This window comes from Equus asinus, chromosome 5, assembly GCF_041296235.1.
Source record: "Equus asinus isolate D_3611 breed Donkey chromosome 5, EquAss-T2T_v2, whole genome shotgun sequence".
Classification (NCBI taxonomy): domain Eukaryota; kingdom Metazoa; phylum Chordata; class Mammalia; order Perissodactyla; family Equidae; genus Equus; species Equus asinus.
The window spans coordinates 94,116,225-94,134,914 of NC_091794.1; the positions used below are offsets into that span (position 1 = coordinate 94,116,225).

At 51.7% G+C, this 18,690-nt stretch overlaps 1 protein-coding gene across 4 annotated transcripts in view; it reads right to left on the reverse strand.

The window, feature by feature from the left end:
- Positions 1-559: 559 nt before the first annotated feature.
- Positions 560-18,690, reverse strand: part of RPS6KA1 (ribosomal protein S6 kinase A1) — a 37,016-nt gene continuing 18,885 nt past the window's right edge. For 3 of the 4 annotated variants that reach the window (XM_044770105.2, XM_014854973.3, XM_014854974.3), the window contains 15 exons: positions 18,446-18,483; positions 17,976-18,118; positions 17,494-17,564; positions 17,089-17,177; positions 16,016-16,080; positions 15,657-15,759; positions 14,056-14,186; positions 12,759-12,884; positions 12,458-12,547; positions 11,912-12,070; positions 3,624-3,785; positions 3,304-3,380; positions 2,905-3,022; positions 1,883-2,020; positions 560-1,518 (listed from right to left, as the gene is read on the reverse strand). In XM_044770105.2, coding sequence (XP_044626040.2) covers positions 1,396-1,518; positions 1,883-2,020; positions 2,905-3,022; positions 3,304-3,380; positions 3,624-3,785; positions 11,912-12,070; positions 12,458-12,547; positions 12,759-12,884; positions 14,056-14,186; positions 15,657-15,759; positions 16,016-16,080; positions 17,089-17,177; positions 17,494-17,564; positions 17,976-18,118; positions 18,446-18,483 — 1,633 coding nt within the window. In that variant the 3' untranslated portion in view covers positions 560-1,395. Of the gene's footprint in view, positions 1,519-1,882; positions 2,021-2,904; positions 3,075-3,303; positions 3,381-3,623; positions 3,786-11,911; positions 12,071-12,457; positions 12,548-12,758; positions 12,885-14,055; positions 14,187-15,656; positions 15,760-16,015; positions 16,081-17,088; positions 17,178-17,493; positions 17,565-17,975; positions 18,119-18,445; positions 18,484-18,690 lie in introns of all 4 variants that reach the window. The other variant, XR_006527702.2, reaches the window with a different exon arrangement.

The following is an 18,690-nucleotide window of genomic DNA, read 5'->3' on the forward strand; positions in this document are numbered from 1 at the left end:
TCCCTGATCACCCCATCTCTCATCCCAGTTTAACTCTGCATATGTTGTCTTATCAGTAGATGACCTTGGTTTGTTAATTGTCCATTTCCCCACTAGGAGGTAAGACCCATGAAAACAATGACCTTGTTTTCTACTTGGTTCACCAGTGTCTGGAGCAGGGCCAGAACAGTACTCAGAAAAAATTTATTGTGTGAGGAAATGTCATTCCCTCTCTGAGCCTCAGTTTCCCCATCTATAAAACAGGGATAATAATATAATAGCATTTACCTCCCAGAGTCATTAAGATTAAATGAAATACACATGTAAGGCCCAGGCCTACTGCACAGCACTTGGTCACCAGTGGCTAATAATACCATTACTATTCTCAACACCATAATGGAGTCCCCTGACAGGAATGTGTGGGCAGGGCCAGCAGGACTCCCACATCCTCCCCAAACGACCTGAGCTCCAAGCAGCTGGGCTAATTGGCCCTGGTCCATTACTTGTCACTGCCAAAATCTTCAACACCCCATAGCAGAGAGAGGGCAAATTCAGGGATGGAAAGTGGAGGCGAGCGTGCTTCAGCTCAACTGTAAGTTTATTAGAAAGGCCATGGACAGATGAACCCTGAGTTACCAGCTGAGGAAGAAATGAAGAAAAACCCCTGCCCCTGTTGGCCCGCCCCACAGGCCTCCTGTCAACTCTGTCCTGTGGCAGACTCCAACAGAAGTCAGCCAAAAAGTGCTTTCTGGATCCTCCTCTGGGAGCTGCCCAACCTGACTTCAGGGGACCCGCTGGCAGGGCCGACGTGGATGCTGGTGCCTGGAGCTGGGAGCCATGGGGCCTTGATCCTTCCTCTAGCAGGAAGTGGTTCCAGGCCTCCCAGCAGAACAGAACGGAAAAGACGCTGACTGGGTATAGCACAAGTTCTGCTAAACAGCCAAGGGCTCTGGAAGGTGATGCTGGACTGCCTTGGAGGTGGGTGCAGATGGCTACAGATGGCCAATCCTGGGGGTCCCCAGGGTAGGACCCAAAGCTGCTCTAAGGAGTCTCACCCATAGAGAGCCCTAGTGTGACTCAGTGCCCCTCCTGGGGCTGTACTGGCTATTTCTGCTCCCAGAAAGGCATGTGGATCTTATAAAAGTCCATGGTGGTTGATGCCATTTTGTCCTTAAAAAAAGATAAGAGTTTGTACAGTGAATCGATTTCAACCAGCAGAGCCAGAGCCGAGAAGAGTCCGTCCTGGGGAAGGAAAAGGCACTTCTCACACCCTCACAGGGGTGATCTGGGCTGGCTGCTTCCTGGGCCCCTCGGGGCTCCGCTCCCTCTGGCCTTGTGACTCAGACCTGCTCCCTCTGGGAAGTATGCTGCCTGCACTGAGCTAGCACCGCCCTGCGGCCTGGATGTCCTGGCCCCTCACAGGGTGGTGGACGGCAGCTTCCTCACCCGCCGTTGGGCCAGGATAGATGACTCAATGGGCTTCAGCTGAGGGGTGGGCTTGGAGCTGTTGAGTGCAGAGTACGTAGCTGCCATGGCTCCCTGGGAGAGAAGGTGAGAGGTCAGTTCACAGTGGTAGGAGGTACAGGTGGGAGTGGGTACATGTACTCTAAGGCCAGCCGCTCCCAGTGTTCCATAGCCCACCTAGCACCCTGTTAATCTAGCCTTGGTGGTCCTTCAAGGTCATTAGTCCTGCCTCCTCCATCAAACTAGAGGCTTCAGAGGTCAGGGGCTATGTCGCCCAGAGGACTTGGGGCTCATCAGTACACTGTTGACACCCCACATGTTATACTGGGACTCCCTAAGGACAGACAGACAAGGTATCTCCTGGCTCTGCCACCCCAAGTCCTTGCCCATGGAACCTCGGCCTGGGCCCCTGGATGCCCAGCAGCCTGGGGTGGCGTACCTTCACAAGCTGCAGGTCTTGGTGGGACAGCTGGCTCTGGGGAAGCTTGTCTTTCTGGGTGATCCATGGGTGCTGCAGGACCTGCTTAGCTGTGAGGCGCTGGTGGGGGTCCACATGCAGCATCTTGGACACCAGGTCCTGGGAGCACAGCAAGTAAGGGGGTTGGTGGGAGGGGCCAGCAGGGAAGCAGACAGCTGTGTCCTGCTGATGGGGAATGGGAAAGGCAACCACCTCCTGCCATCTCCCTTGCAGTAGCCCCTATGATCCATTCTCTACATGACTACAGGGCCTCCTCGAGCACATGCCCTTCTTTGGGACTTCTTCCGGGAGCTCCCTTTCCTTTCTCTTTAACTTTCCAGAAGCTATGTAGGAAGGTGGGAAAAACCTAAGGTTGGGGTCAGGCAGACTGAGTTTCAAAACTCGACTCTTCTGCTCAACTGAGTATCCTGGTTACTTCAAGTCTCTGAGCCTCAGTTTCCTCTCTGAGAAACAGGAATACAGCAATACCTGCCTCATAAGGCTGATATGAGGTGGTAGTGTTCATTAAGGGCTCGACCCAGTGTCTGGCATAGAGGTTCTCATAACTGGAACAAATGTTCCCTTCTCTGAGGCCTCTCTGCTTGGTGTGGTCAGTAGCTCTGCTCCATGCCTCCACTGCCTGTACCCCTGGCCAGGAGGACCCACCTCTCTCTGCTGCCTGGCATCTCTGTTCCTTGTGCGCAAGCCTGTATCTCCCCTCATACTAAGTTCCCACAAGGCAAGGGCTGTGATTATGCAGCCCTCTGTCCCCCACAGAGCCCAGAACACAGGAAGGGCCAGTGAATGATCATCAAGTTGTCCAAACAAGGCCAGGGTGGGGGTGGCCAGTGTGCCTGCAAATCTTTCACTTGGAGAAATACAGCAACATTCCACTTGGAGAAACAAGGCTGTTGGTCACCTGTTCATGAATTAATGAAAAGCCCTGGAATGGGACCTTGCCTCCCCACCCCTAAATGAGCCACATCCAAGCCTTACAGACTCACTTTGGCTGTCTCTGAAACTGTGTTCCAATTTCCCCCGCTGAGGGTGAACTTCCCACTGCCGATCCGGGTCAGGATTTCCTCTGGTGTGTCACTGGGTCCGTTGGCAAATGGAGTGTATCTGGAGAAAAGTCCACCCAGTCTGGGTATCGCCTCTGGCCTCCATCCTGGAGCTAGGGGTGAGGTGGGGGGCTGTGTCTCCCCCTTCAGACAGGGTGCTCCCAAGGGCAGGATCTTTCTCCTCAAGGTAGAGTTCCCAAAGGCAGTGCCATGTCCCTATCTTCAGACCTTTCTGAGGCAAGGCTGAGTCTCTCCCATCAGACAAGCACCACCTTAGCCTATACACTAGGCTGGAGGAAGGGGTGGGGGGCTTGGAGGGGTGTAGGGCAGTGGGGCACTCACCCTGCCAGCATGGTGTACAGCAGAATGCCCAGGCTCCAGATGTCACAGCCTTCATCGTAGCCCTGGCGCTTCAGCACCTGGCAAGAAGGAAGGCAGGGGAGGGAGGTCAGTCTGAGGGGCAGTGGCAAGTGGCCCCATATGTTTGCCTGCTATTCCCCAAAGGGTAGGACAAAGGTCCCAGCCATGGGCTGGATCCTCCTTGGTGGCTCCCAAGACCACACAGACTGGAGTCCTGGACAGCGTGCGAACTCTAGAAGGGGCACAAGGCCTCCTGTGCCAGCACCCCTCTCTCTCGCAGCTGAGGAGCCTGGGCCACTCACCTCAGGTGCGACGAAGTTGGCAGTGTAGCAAGGTGTCATGAGGAGCCCGTTCTCAGCCCGCAGCTGCTTGGCAAAGCCGAAGTCGCAGATGCGCAGGCACTCGGGGTTCCCAGATTCATCCACATACAGGATGTTGCTGGGCTTGAGGTCCCTATGCACAACCTGGGGGCAGAGGGCTAGGGTCAGCTCTCATGGTGGGCAGGCTGCTAGTGGCCCAGGTCAACTGCCAGGGATGGGAGAGTTAGGAAGACACGTCTAGAGAGAGGGACAAAAGGACCGAGAACCTGAAAGGAGGGAAAGGGGTTGAAATGGGGCCCTTAGTGCTGCTGGTACTGCCGACTTGAAATCTCTACGTCAATGTCTATGAGGCAGCTCTAACTTCATCCATCCACACTGAACTCCTCATTTCTCCCCTCAAGTCTGCTCATCGCATAATCTTACCTAATGGCAACTCCATCCTTTCCATTGCTTGGATCATTCTCAATTCTTCTTTTTTTCTCATATTCCTCAATCAATCCATAAGCAAACTGCGCTGGCTCTACCATTAAAATATATCCAGAGCTCAACCACTTCTCAGCCCCTCTATTGGCAGCACTCTGATCCCAGCCACTAGCATCCCTCCCCTGGATCACAGTAACCCCTTCCTAACCAGTCTCCCTCTTCTACCCTAGCCTCCTACAGTCTATGCTACACAGGGCAGTCAGAGCAATCCTGTTAAATGTAAGTCAGATCACACCATGCTGGCTCAAAACCTTCCAGGCTTCCCCTATTAAGAGGAAAAGTCCTTACAGTGGCCTCCGTGGCCCACCTGCTCTCTCCCCTGCCACTCACCCACATCTCTCACACTCTGGTCTTCTCCTTCTTGCACTCTCCTTCTTGTTCAGTTGGCTTCAACCACACCAACTCTTTGCTCTTCCTTCAACATGCCAAGCACACTCCTGCCTCAGGGTCTTGCACCTGCTGTTCCTTCTTTCTGGAACACTCTTCCCTCAGGCACCTGCCTGGCTCGTGCTATTGTTTCTTTCAGGTCTCAGTTCAAATGTCACCTAATTAGTGAGGCCTTCCCTGGACAATTCCATACAAAATAGCAATCACTGACCAGTACTCCCTAGTGTCCTTACCCTGCTTTATTTTTATCCATAGCATTTTCCACCATTTGACATAATATTTACTTGACTGTTTTCTGAATCTAGCCACTGAATGTAAGCTCCATGAATATCTTGCTCTCTGCTGTATCCCAGCATTTAGCAGGGTTCTTAGCACACAGGAGGTATTCCATAAATATCTGTTGAATAAATGGATGAATGACACTCACCACTGAGGCCTTAAGCAAATGACTTTCCTCTGGCCTCCATTTGTTCACATCTGTAACCTAAGGGGGATGAACCACTTCACTTTTCATCTTCCCCCTCTCCCTCTGTATGGTTCTATTCATAGCTACTCCTCTATCACCCAATTATCAACTACTCTCAGATCTCTGACCTTAGCCCAGAACTTTCCTAAGTCCACGCTCACATAGCTGCTTACCAGATGGCGACCACTGAATGTTCCACAGCCCTTCAAACCCAACACATTGCAGACTAAACTTGTTCTCACCTTCCTGCTCCTCCTTCTATGAGCTAATGGTACTTTCCCGGGCATTGCCAAAAACCTTCAATGGCTCCCTACTACCTGCAAGATAAAGCCCAAAGTCCCCAGCCTGGTGTGGGAGGCTCAGCTATCCATCCCAGCCTCATGGTCCACCACATATCCTCAAGCGCCCTGAGCTCAGGCCAATGGGGGCTCCTTTGGCCATAAATAACTCTGTCTGTGGAATGCCTGCTCACCTCCAGCACCCAGCACAGGGCCTAGCACAGAGAACTTTGTGCAACAAATGAATGAATCACATCTCTGAAACACGCGGAAACCTTGCAGGTTAGATGAGTTGAGTCTCACAGATTAGTTGGCTTTGTGAGATGGTCCTTTCATAGTCCCAACTGAGCCCTGAGCCCTCCAGCAGGTGCCCACAAGGCAGGCAGATTGGAGGGTAGACATGGCCCAGGACAGCCCACCTCCACAGAGGGAAGAGTGCCAGGCAGACAAGGAGGAAAGGGCAACAGTGGCAGGACGGTCCCAGCAACGTGCTGCGAATTATATCCAAGTCCTGGGAAAGCCTCTTCCTGGGGAGTGTCTGCCCAGCTCCATGGGCTCTCTCCTTCCTAATACAGTCATATGGCCCCGAGGACAAGCCTAGACCCTCAGGAATGTATACTCTTCTCTCTTCCCTGCTGGGGACCCGGCCAAGATTCCCAGAGGTCAGGGATGCTAGCCTGGCTGAGGACACCAACTACCTAGTACAAATGATCCTCCTGGTTTACAAAGCACTTCCTAGGCCATGGTCTCAATGCGGCTGCCCGTTACACCTTGGTAAGAGGGCAGGGCAGGGATTGTTGGCTCCATTATACAGAGAAGGAAACTGAGGCTATCAGAAGAGAGTTGACTTGCTTGTGTAAAAAGAAGAGGTGAGACTTGAAACCCAGATCTGACCTTAATTCCACGGTCTTTCCAGTTTAGGGTGGCACAGATGACACTTTTGGGAAACAGGGATATGGGAGTTTTCCATCTTTAGCCTGCCCTATCACAACATAGAGAAATGACACTCCTACATGTAACTGCGGCTCACCATGGCAGACAGCCCCAAAGCTGATCCTGATACCTGCTCCCCAGGTGTACATGTGGCTGGGACACATATTCTCACATCTCACTGCACTGAAAGGCTCAGCAGGCTGGGCAAGCAATGAGCAAAGCCAGGCTGAGTGGGAGCCACGCCAACCAGTCTACAGGGGCAGCTGCTACTTCCTCCAGCTGACAGTCACCACACAGCCGCTCAGGCCCAGGTTTTGAAAGCAGTCAAATTACCAAACCAAACCAAACCCAAAACAAAAACACTCCACATCTTGCAGGCCAAACAAAATATGTGTACAGGCCAAATGCAGCCACTGAGTCAACAGGCTGTGGCCTCTGGTACTGTTGTGATTTCAGTCAGGAGTCAGGTGGGCCAGAGCGTAAATCCTGGCTTTGCAAGCAGTAGCTGTGTGATCTTGGGTACATCACTTAACCTCTAGCCTTTGGTTTTCTCACCTGTAAAATGGGGCTGGTAATAGTGCTCAGCCTCCAGGGTTGCAGGAAGGAGCACATGAGTTTTGTACCAAGAATATTTAGCATAGGTGTTGGGAAACGGCAGCTGCTGTCATAGTAACTCCAGCACTCCCTGGGGCTGAAACCCACCCTCATGCTGGATGTTAAGACAGTGAGTGCTTGTTAAGAAGCACTTTAAAATGAGAGGACAAGAAGGACAGGAAAATTAGAGGACAGATGCTGTCGCAAGCAGCATCTGATCACACACAAGTTAGGAGCACAGACTGGAGACAGATTAACTATGAAACTTTTACTTAAGCTCCCAGACCCTCAGTTCCCTCACTTATGAAATGGGCAGAATGATAATACTTTCTTCATAGGTTTGTTGGAACAATTAAATGAGCTGCTATGTAAAGAGATGAGAACGCTGTTTGGCCTGTGGAAAGTGCTACGTGATGATAGCTGCCATTAGCAGCAGCAGCATCTTTGTTATCACCAGCATCATCAGAGGACGTGCATTTGGGTGCCTGTGACCAGCCAAAAATAAACAAGATGAAGTTCTTCTATGAAATACATCTGGTTAACAGAGAAGCCAAAGTGTGATTCTCTATTGAGTTCTTAAACAGCTGTCCCCGGCATGCTGGGTGTCTTACAGAAACACAAGGGAAGCCAGAAACTTAAAAGGGCTCCACATATTAAACAAAGAACTCTTGCAAAATAAGATGAAAAAGGCAGACAACTCAATTTTTAAAAACGGACAAAAGACTCGACAGGTATTTCATAAAAGAGGCTATCCAAATGGCAATAAACACATGAAAAGGTGCTCCACTTCATTAGGCATCAGGGAAATGCAAATTAAAACCACTACGAGATACCATTCCACATCTCCCAGAATAGCTATGATTAAAAAGATGGAAAATACCAAGTGTTGGCAAGTACCAGAACTCTCACACGCTTCTGGTGGGAGCGTAAATTGGTAAAACTTTGGAAAACTGTTTGGCAACACCCACTAAAGATGAACAGATGCGTACACTACGACCCAGCAATTCCACTGCTAAGGATACACTCAACATTAAAACGTACATCTGCTCACCAAAAGCCAAGTACTAGAATGTCACAGCAGCGTTATTTGTCACAGTCAAAAACTAGTAACAACCCCACGTCCATTAACAGTAGAATGGACACTTAAATCATGGTCTGTTCATCCAGTAGAAACTACACAGCAATGGGAATGAATGAACTACAGCCACACAACATCTAAATGAATCTCAGAGAGGATGTTGAGTGGCAGAAGCCAGATATAAAAGGGTATGTTGAGGGGGCGGCCCCGTGGCATAGTGGTTAAGCTCATGCGCTCCACTTTGGCAGCCCAGGTTGTGCAGGTTCGGATCCCGGTTACGGACCTAGCACTGCTCGTCAAGCCACGCTGTGGCAGCATCCCACATAAAATAGAGGAAGATTGGCACAGATGTTAGCTCAGCAACAATCTTCCTCAAGCAAAAAGAGGAAGACTAGCAATAGATGTTAGCACAGGGGCAATCTTCTTCACCAAAAAAAAGAAAGAAAGAAAAGAAAAGAAAAGAAGGAAGGAAGGAAGGGAGGAAGGAAGGAAGGAAGAAAGAAAGGAAAGAGTATGTTTCTATAAAATTCAAAGATGGGTAAAACTAATCTAAGGTATTAGAAATAAGCCTAGAATGGTTATCCTTGGGGAGGGGACAGTGCCAGGGAGGAGCACAAAGGGATTTTAGGAGAACTGGAAATTCTTCATTTCTTGATGTGGGTGCCAGTTACATGGGTATCTTCACTTTTTGAAAATTTACTGACCTGTACATTATGATTTCTGTTTATGCGATACTTCAATAAAGATAACATTAAAACAAATAGGAGGGGCTGGCCTGGTGGCAGAGCAGTTAAGTTCGCACATTCTGCTTTGGCGGCCCCCAGTTCACCGGTTTGGATCCCGGGTATGGACATGGCACCGCTTGACAAGCCATGCTGTGGTAGGTGTCCCACATATAAAGTAGAGGAAGATGGGCATGGATGTTAGCTCAGGGCCAGGCTTCCTCAGCAAAAAGAGGAGGACTGGTGACAGATGTTAGCTCAGGGCTAATCTTCCTCAAAAAAAAAACAAAAACAAATAGGAGGTCTCAGTGGACCCTGCTCCTGGTCACCCCCTTCCCATCCCTCAGCTCTTATGACATCTCCAGCTTCTAGACCAAAGACACTGCCAGTGCGTAATCAGCCCAGAGAATCTCCCTCCAAATACCTTACCAAGAAGAGCTTCCCGTTTCCTCATCATCTGCCCTGGGTATTTGGAAAGGGCCAGAAACTTTGGAGACCCACAGACTCCCAGCTTTGGGAAAGACAATTTTTTCCCCTAACACCTCCACCAAGTGGCCGTCTGTTCTTGGAGTCTACACATACCCTGTGGAGGAGGCTCACTACTTTGGGAGGCAGCTCCCACTCCAGAAAGTTCTTCCTCGTTCTGAGCTTTAGGTAACCCACTGGAAACGCACTGCTTCGTCTCTGTCTTCTAAACCTTCTTGGGGGTAACTTTAACTAGTATTCACTTGAGAACAAAAAGGGAAAAGGAAACACATTTACTGTCTGACCTGCCATATTTAAATATTAGTCTGTTTGCTCTGGCCATTTCAGAAACCAAAACCACTTCAAACATACCCTTTACGGTACATGTGGTAACCAAGTTGAAGCTCTGGTTATGAGGTAAAGTTCTTTTTTACAAAAGAATTCCTCCTAATAAATTAGACAGAATCAGACATTGCCATTTTTGCAAACCCTAATGAAATAATTAATTCAGGCAAAGCTCCTGAGAGGATGAAAGCATTACATGAAAAGTTGGTGAGGATCTTTACAAGACACCACCAGGCCCACACACCACCACCTGCCACCGTTCCCCCAGCCCTAGACTGTTACCACCTGATATGACTAATGACTAACAAGGGCAACATGACACTGTGCTTGCAGACATGACGCCATATGAGGTACCCTGCACCTCCTATGAGGTGTTTTTAACTCCTCACTCCTAAAAAGAAGTTGAAGCTAAACATAATAAGACTTTAGAACACCTGGCAGTATACAAGAAATACACGCAATAAAGATTGCCTGTAACTGGGGCCAGCCCCATGGCCGAGTGGTTAAGTTCGCGCGCTCTGCTTCGGCGGCCCAGGGTTTCGCCAGTTCGAATCCTGAGCGCAGACATGGCACCGCTCATCAAGCCACGCTGAGGTGGCATCCCACATGCCACAACTAGAAGGACCCACAATTAAAAATACACAACTACATCCCAGAGGGCTTTGGGAAGAAAAAGGAAAAATAAAATCTTAAAAAAAAAAAAAAAAAAGATTGCCTGTAACAAACTGATGCCATGAGGAAGCAGACAGATACATTCAGAATGCAGGACATTCCACAGAACTGATCTCTTCCACAAGTCAGTGGCATAAAAAAGGGAGGTTTTACTATGGAGGTTACATGGATGTACACATTTAACAAAACTCATTGAATTGTACACTTAAGATCTACTGTATGCAAATTTTATCTCAGTTTTAGAAAAGACACTTAAGGGATATAACAAGGGAGTGAAAGGCAGGGACCTTGCAGAGATTGTGATTCCAATAAACCAACTGCAAAACGATATTTCTGAAAGGACAACAGGGGAAATGTGTCTATTGACTGCGTACTACACGAAAACAAGTAACTGTTAATTTTCCTAGTTATGAAAGAAAATGTTTGCCTTTTTTAGAGTTACAGATATACAACTAAGATGATGTAAGGTCTGAGATATGCTTTAAAATACTTTAATTATAGGCATTTATGGCTTAACTGTCATAATGTCTGCAACGTCCTTTCAAATGCACCTGTAAAAAATAGATATTTCTAGAGAGAGAGAGACAAAGAGAGACAGAAAAAGAAAGAGAGAAAGCAAATCTGGCAGACTATTAACACGTGGTGAATCTAGAAGGGAAATGACTTTCATCGTACTATTCTTTTAAGTCTTCTATGGGTTTGAGCTTTTTTCCTCAAGAAAAAGTTGGGAAAAATACTTTAGCAACAACAAAAAAGAAAGGAAGGAAGGAAGGAAGGAAGGAAAAAACCTTGACTATTCTTGAATCTGGGTGATAGGTATCTAGGGGTTCACAACACTATTCTTGTAGTTGTGTAAATGTTTGAAAATTTCCATAATAAAAAGTTAATTTAAAAGAAGGCACAGTAATGATCTGATCCTATTTCCCCTTAATGTTTACGTGGCATTTCCCACGGGCCAGCACAGCACCTCACTTCACCCCACATCCACCCTGTGAGGGGGCAGCTCTTGTTATTGCGAGTTTGCAGATGAGGAAATGGCTCAGAGAGATGAGAGGCTTTCCCAACCTCACGCAGAGGACTTGGACACAGACAGTCGGATTCCAGAGCCTACATTCTTAACCCTCACACCATCTGACTGGAAGTACCCTGCAGCATCATCTCCTCCAGAGAAACTCATGCTAACTCTGCTTTTGGCTTCGATATACTATAAGGAACTTTCCACCTCTACCTTGTGTAATGATAAAGGCCAAGTCCTACCATTTGGATGTATACCTCTTCTGTAGCACCTGCTGTGTTTGAGCATCATTTCCTCTGCATCCACTTCTTCTGTCCTAGCAGCCGAACCCACAGCCAGATTCACTTCCCTGAAGCCCTGCAACTCCCCACAGTGACCCTGCTGCTTCCTAGCTCAAAAACTCACTCCCCGTCTGCAGCTCCCCACTTGTATCCCTCAGTCAGACATTCTGGCACCATTCTTCCCTGGCTGTGTGACCTTCGGCAAGTGACCTCACATCTCTGAGCCTCAGTCTTCTTACCTGTAAAGTGGGGCCAATAACAGTACCTACCTCATTGGGTTGTTGTGAAAATCAATTGAGATAATGTAAAGAAAGAATTTAGCATGGTGCCTGGCACACAGTAGATAGTGAATTAAATGTTCCTTTTCACAATTTGGCCTCATGTCTCCCTCCCCCCCTTCCCTCCTTATATCCATCCACCCACCCCTAGTCTCCCCTCTATCTGGCTGGTTGACGACTGCCACTGCCTAGGCCATGGTTCATGTACTCTGCTGACGGTATGACCTTTGGCAGCCCCCCACCCCCACTCAATGTCCCCTACTCCAGACTTACCCCCTGGGAGTGCAGATACTCCACGGTCTTGCTGATGGTGTGCAGAACAAAGCTGGCCTCCCGCTCTGAGAAGAATTTCTGCCGTAGGATCTTGTCCAGCAGCTCCCCACCCCGCATCAGCTCTGTCACCAGGTATACGTGTTTGCCATCATCATACACCTGCCAGAGACCTCACCATCAGGCCCCTCCCCTCAATGCCAGGCCTGGCCTCTTGGTCACCAGCTCACCAGGCCAGGAAGAATGACATAAGCCTTGGGCATATGTTCTGCTCTGTGCTTCAGTGGCCTTGGCAGGGCCTTTGCCTATCTGGTCCCTGTCCTCCTTGGATAGAGGATGCTGGCACTAGTCCCCTCATGGGCTGGAAAGCTCTCAGAGAATGCCCGAGTCTGAAGTGGAGGGCTCCTGGGGTGAAGTCAACCTGGAAGCACTAAGGGTCCTCCTCCTCCCATGAGCAGAGGAGGATCCCGTCAAAGGAATGTCAGCCTTGAGACAAATCCTAGAGTTGATGCTCCCGTCTCCACCCCCGTCTCAAGGACCCCCACTCACATCTTTCAGAGTGATGATGTTGGGGTGCTGCCCATACCGCAGAAGAATCTCAATCTCTTCCGAGGGATCCCGCTTGCTCTTGTCAATGACCTGAAGAAAGGGGGTGCATGTGGCAGCGGGACAGTCTCCAGAGCCCCTCTCTGCCACAGAGCCCACACTGCAAGGCCTGGGGGTCTCAGCCACACACCTTTCACCCATCCACAGAGCCTCAGGCACCAACCCTCCCCCACAAAAGAGCCAAGGCTACCCTGGTCTCTCCCCAGCCCAGCAGCCTATGACGAGACATAGTCAGAACGCCCACCTTGACAGCATACTCCATGTTGGTGGCCTTGTGGACACAGCGCTTGCACACGGAGTAGGAGCCCACACCAATTGTCTCCTTTACCACGTAGCCATCGCTAAAAACCAGGTTCTTCCCATGGAGTTGCTGCAGGAGACCAAGGGGTGGGGCTGACCCTCTGCACTAGAATGCATGGGTCGTCCCCCAGCACCCAAGACCTTGGCTCAGTGACGATGGCAACAGGGAAGATTCAGGAGGCCTGGGATAGAATGTTGGCTCTGTGACCTCGGGCAAGAATCTGCCCCTCTCTGGGCCTCAGCTTTCTGCTCTATACCATGGGCACACTTGCCGGATCCCAGCCTGCGGTCAGGGGGTGGGGGAGGGGACAGGCAACACAGCCACAACAAACACATTAAGACGTTTGCGGCTCTGAAAAGGCTGGGCAGGCCCAAGAGGGACGCAGGAGCCCTGAGCTGGGTCCCAGCTCTGCCACTGACTGTGGCCTTGGGCGAGGTGCCTCTCCTTTCTGGGGTGTCACAGCCTGCTTCATGAGGTGTCTCAAAGCTCTGAGACATTAACAATAGTAAATGGCTTCTATGGTGCTTAGGGTGTGGCAGGCACTGCTCTGAGCACTTTTCATCAGGTGACCACATACCCCATGGACAGCCCCAGTTTACACATGCTGTCCTTGCATCCAGTCTGGTTTAACATTTGTCCCGGAAGAGATGTCCCAGTTGGATACCAGATTACACAGTCACCTTAACTTTCCACATATTAACTCATGTAGTCCTCATAACAACCCTATAGAGAAAGGTTCTATCATCACCCCCATTTACAGATGAGGAAACTGAGGCACGAGGAAGGTAAGTGTCCCCTCCAAAGTCCCTTACCTTGGAAGCTCTGCACCCAGGCAACGAGCTCCAGTGTCTACATTCTTGCCTCTCAATTCTACATTTCCCATGGAGCCGGAAAGTGTAAAAGTAGGGGACAGTGTGAGGAGCCATAAGCCCCCTGCCACCCATCCCCATCAGGGGCCTGACAGCCATCCCCCAGCACCACCGCCCTGGGCACCCCCTTGTATATCCAGGCTCTGCAATGTCCCTGGCTCTGTGCCAGGAAATTTAGATCTGTGTTGTCATCCCTGTTTTACAAATGGGGAAACTGAGGCTCGAGAAAGTTTGGAGGCCCAATGGGCTACACAGTGGCAATCAGGGTTTGAACCCAGGCCTGTCCAACTCAGAGCCTGTGTTCTCAGCCATTCTGCCTTGTAGCTTCTAGATGGAGAAGGACAAATGAGCAGCAGTCTCCTGCCCCTCACCTGTACCACCGAGTGCAGTGGAGCCTGTGTGCTGCGAGGCTTGCCATCATCCTCCATCAGGCCAGTGGCCACGAAGCTGAAGCCACGAAACAGCTGATGGGCACCAGCGCTGGGGGGGATGCCTGGGGAGTCTGCAGGGGCGGGAGGGGGATGCGAGTCTGAGGAGGTGCCCTTGACCCCGAGGCAGCCCAGCAAAGGGAGACCATGGGGCTTCCAGGCCTGCCTCAGCAGCTGGCTGTGGTGGGAGCTTGGTCAGGGCCCTCATCCCAGGCCTCATCTGTTCACGTGTTTAGACCAGCCCAGCCCTGACACACAAGGAACAGAAAAGACCCCCACATCCGGCATCCAGCCCAGGCCAAGACACTTCATCCCTTCCTGGAGGCCTCCTTCCTGGCCTCGCCGCCTCAGGTCTGCCCCTTCAGGTTCATCTTCTGCACAGCAGCCGGAGGGATGGCTCCAACCACAAATCTAACCCCCTGTCTGTAAGCCTCAACTGCTCCCCTCTGCCCTCAGGAGAAAGCCCTGGCAATTGAGGTCCTTGTGATCTTAGCCTCCTCTCTCTCCACTTCACAGCTCAGCCACGCTGGACTTCTCAGATTCTTAAAGGAGACTCTGAGCCACTGCACATGCTTTTCCCTCTAACTAAATAATCCACTCCTTGTCCATCCTTTGAGGCTCAGCTTCCACGCTCTCTTCCCTGAGAAGCCTTGCCTGAGGCTGCTCCTCCAGCCCCTCGCCCCCATTAAAGCACTTGTCATGCTGCCCAGTAGCTGTTTTCACGTCTCTCCCCGCAACCACAGCCTGATCTCTATGAAGGCAGGACCTGGGTCTGTCTTGTTCACCATGAGACTCCCGTGGCTGACACACAGTAGGGACCTGGTACGTATTTGTCAGATAAATGAATGCAGATGGAACAAACTGCTCGGACAAGTGCTAAGCTTCCTGTCATCAGAGATGTGCAAGCCACAGTGAGAAAAACACTCACTTTGCTAAAACCTGCCCCTCCGGGAGGCCTTCTAAAACTAACAATTCCTCCCAATATCTGGCTAAAATGTTAAGATTTACCAAGCTTCCTCCCAGAAGCCCCCTCTGTGCTTCTCACAGTAACCCCAGGGAGTGAGTGGGTCTGTGGCTGAGCCCATCTTCCAGATGAGTACACTGAGACCCAGCCATCAGTGTAGCCAAAGTTGATTTCCACATTTCCCCCGACCCGTGGGCGCTGTCACCTCTGCTCTGCCAGACCGTCTCCACCTCGCGGTTTTGCTGGGTCAGATGCTTTAGCCCTGACGTGAGTGTGAGCCTGATGTGTTTGGTCTTCCCAGTGGGCTGGAAGATGCCTGGGGCAGGGGTCTTGACTTTTCTATTGTGGCCTTAACCACCCACTTACCCCCACCCCCTCACCCAGACAAAGAGGCCCATAGAGCCCTGGAGTGGGAGAGTCAGGCAGAATGAGACAGGGACAAAGAGTCAGAGACCCACCCGCCTGTCTGCCCACACACCTGGGCCTGCCAGTGTCCCTGACCACCCCTGCATCCCAAGGTGCCCCCGACTCCCCACTTCCCTCCTGTACCAGCCCAAGACAAACCAGACAAGGGACACACCCTTGGGTGTGCGGGACGTGAACTCAGTGTCAAAGTAGAAGGTGTCATCAGGTTGTGCCACGGCTGGCTTGAAGGGTGGCTTGATCTCACGACGGTACAGCTTCTGCAAGGCAGGGTGGGCACTCTGGTCACCACGGCACCTCCACAGCCCACCAAAAGCCCCATGCAGGAGGAGGTAATGGGCCTGGGGCACAGGCTGCACAGATGGGGGCATAATTGCTTGCCCTCGGGAGGCCAGCCCTTGTCTCCAAGGCCATGCTGTCACCCTCTGTGCCACAGCTGAAGCCATAGCAGGTAGAAGCCCCCTCCCACCACAGCTGAACCCTGACTGGGGCTCTGGGGTGGACAGCCACACTCACATTCCAGTCAATGGTGGAGTAGAAGACATGACGCTTGATTTCCTCTGCCCCGTCAGGGCCGGAGCCTGAAAGAGCCCAGATGAGGGGTCTGCTCCAGATGGTCCAACCCCCAGACTCCCGCCCTGTCCACCAAGTGGCCTGACTGTGGTCTGGGACCAGCAGCTAGAGCAGTCCATTTGGAGCATGGAAACAATGGGCTCATTCTGCCCCAAATCCACCCAGCCATCACCCCAAGGCCTATTGCCCACTCAGCATTTTCCACTCTCTAGAGCCCCAGACGAGCAAGCTCCAGGATACTAATGGGAGAAAGAAGGCCCAGAGAGGTTAGGCAACTTGTCCAAGGCCACACAGTGAGGACAGAGGCTGTGCTTGTTCAAGATCTACAGAGGGCCCCCACCTCCCTCCCAACCCAGGCCTCATCTCTGTTGCTCTTATCCCATTGCCCTGTTCAACCAGACAGGCTCTCACTCCATTCAACCCCAGGGACCTGGACTGGACCTTACAAAGCCAGTCATGATCCAGGTGAACCCAGGAGCCAAGGAGCCAAGACATATTGAGCAGCTACTACACACCAGGCACATTCATGGGACTTCATTTAATCAACAGGGCTGAGATCATCATCTCCCATGGAGATGAGGAGCCGGGGCTCTGGGAAGTGAAGAACTGCCTTGGGTCTCTCAGTTCATAAATGGCATTCATTTGTTCAACAAATATTTATAGAAGGACCATTGTGTGACAGACAGTGGGAACGGGACACGGGGCTAGGACTGGGACCTGAGCCTCTGACTCCTGAATTCATGCTCTTTCTCTTGTGCCAACAGCCTTGGGGGAGGAGCTGTGTGGGGGCCTCTGTCCTTGTCCCCAGGGGAGTAGAGATGACTCAGTTCCTGCCTTCCCCCTACACACAGGTCACCCCCCTGCCCCAAACACCACACATGGAGCCAGAAAGCAGGGTGGCCGGCGGCATTGTCTGCCCACACAAAGGACAACGGCCCCTTTCAGCCCCAGATGTGGCCCTGTGGCCTAGGCTGCAGCTGTACCCCGCACCCTTCCCCTGAGCTGGGGCTGCTTACCAAGCCGGTTGGCAGGATTCCGCTTGAACAGGGCCCGCAGGAGGCTCTGGGCTTCTGTGCTCAGAAACTGGGGCATGCCTAGCTTCGCCCTGAAACAGCCCCCGGGTCTCATCAGGGCTGAGCCCCACCTCAGAGGCCCTGTCTCCCTCCCCGCTCTGTCCAGGTCTAGTTTCCAGCTCAGTCCAGACAAGCCATCCACTAATTCACCTCCAAAAGACTTCAGGGATTCCCCTCCCACAGGCCCTGGTGGATGAAAAGGGGGCCCTGGAAAGCATAACGCTTAACCCAGAGGAATGTCTCATTAATGAGGGAATCTGCAGCAGGTACAGAGTATTATTCTGGCCCCTAAACTGGGGCTAGGTGCTGGGGGAGACTCTGAGGTGTCCGGGAGGGAGTGCTGCTTACTTTAGGATCAATGTCATGGTCTCCTTCCGGTCCTTCCCTTGGAAGGGCAGGGAGCCCGTCAGCATCTCAAACTGCAGAGGACAAGGATCTAGTCAGGCTTTCATCCCGTTCTCCCATGCCCCCCACCTCCTCCCACCCAGGCCATTCGGCTCCATTCCCAGGAATCTTGCTGGCCTGTTGGAGGTCCACCTGGATCAAGAACTGTGTGTGACCCTCTCCCCTCTGTCAATCAGACCACCAGGAGCAGTACTAGGGATCCAAGGCTGGGGAGAGGTGCAGGCCTGGGCTGGGAGCACCCCAGGTGGGGTCAAGCCTGGAATCCTTCCAAGGAAGAAAGCTACAGCTGGGTGGAGGGTGAGGTCAGCTTGGCTGTGAGAGGATAGAAGCAAAGCCTTAGAAACCATCAACCCCCTCATTGTACAGATAGGGAAACTGAGGCCCAAGGCCTAGGTAGGATGCTTTACCCCTGCCTGGGCACTCACCATCAACACCCCATAGGACCACCAGTCAGCACTGTGGGTGTGGCCCTGGCGGTTGACGACCTCGGGAGCCATGTACTCCACTGTCCCACAGAAAGAATAGGCCTTCTTCTCATGGTCAATGGCCTCCTTGCTCAGGCCGAAGTCTGTGGCAAGGAGAGCAAGAGGACACATCTTCAGGACCCCCTGCATACCCAGCCCCCCTGCCCAGAGGCCTGAGGGCATCACCCCCATGACACTCAGGAGGAAGCTGGGCCCAGCAGGGTTAGGTAATTTGCCCAAAGTTACCCAGTGTGGAGCTGGGGTTCAAACCCAGGCTATTCCAAGTCTGGGGCCTGAGCTTTTGACCACATCCAAGTGCCTGGCACAGCCTCTCAGGAAGAAGAGATCCCCCCGGGGCACTCTGCCCAGGCCCATCAGGAGCCCATCCTGTGTTCCCCGGGGACCCAAGGGGGCAGGTGCCCTCCACTTACCAGTGAGTTTGATGTGGCCCTCCTCATCCAGAAGGATGCTATAATGGAAAATGGCAGTCAGGGCCCCTCAGCTGTGGCTCCTTGGTGGGTTCTGGTGACACCACAGGGGCTGTGGGGGTTAGGCCCAGCCCAGGGAAGGCAATCCACCCAGATCCATCTGATGAATAGGTGGGTGGGGCCGGGTGGTGGCAGTGCCATGCAGCTGTGTTATCTACCTTCTTTGCTAATCTTTGAAGGAACTGTGT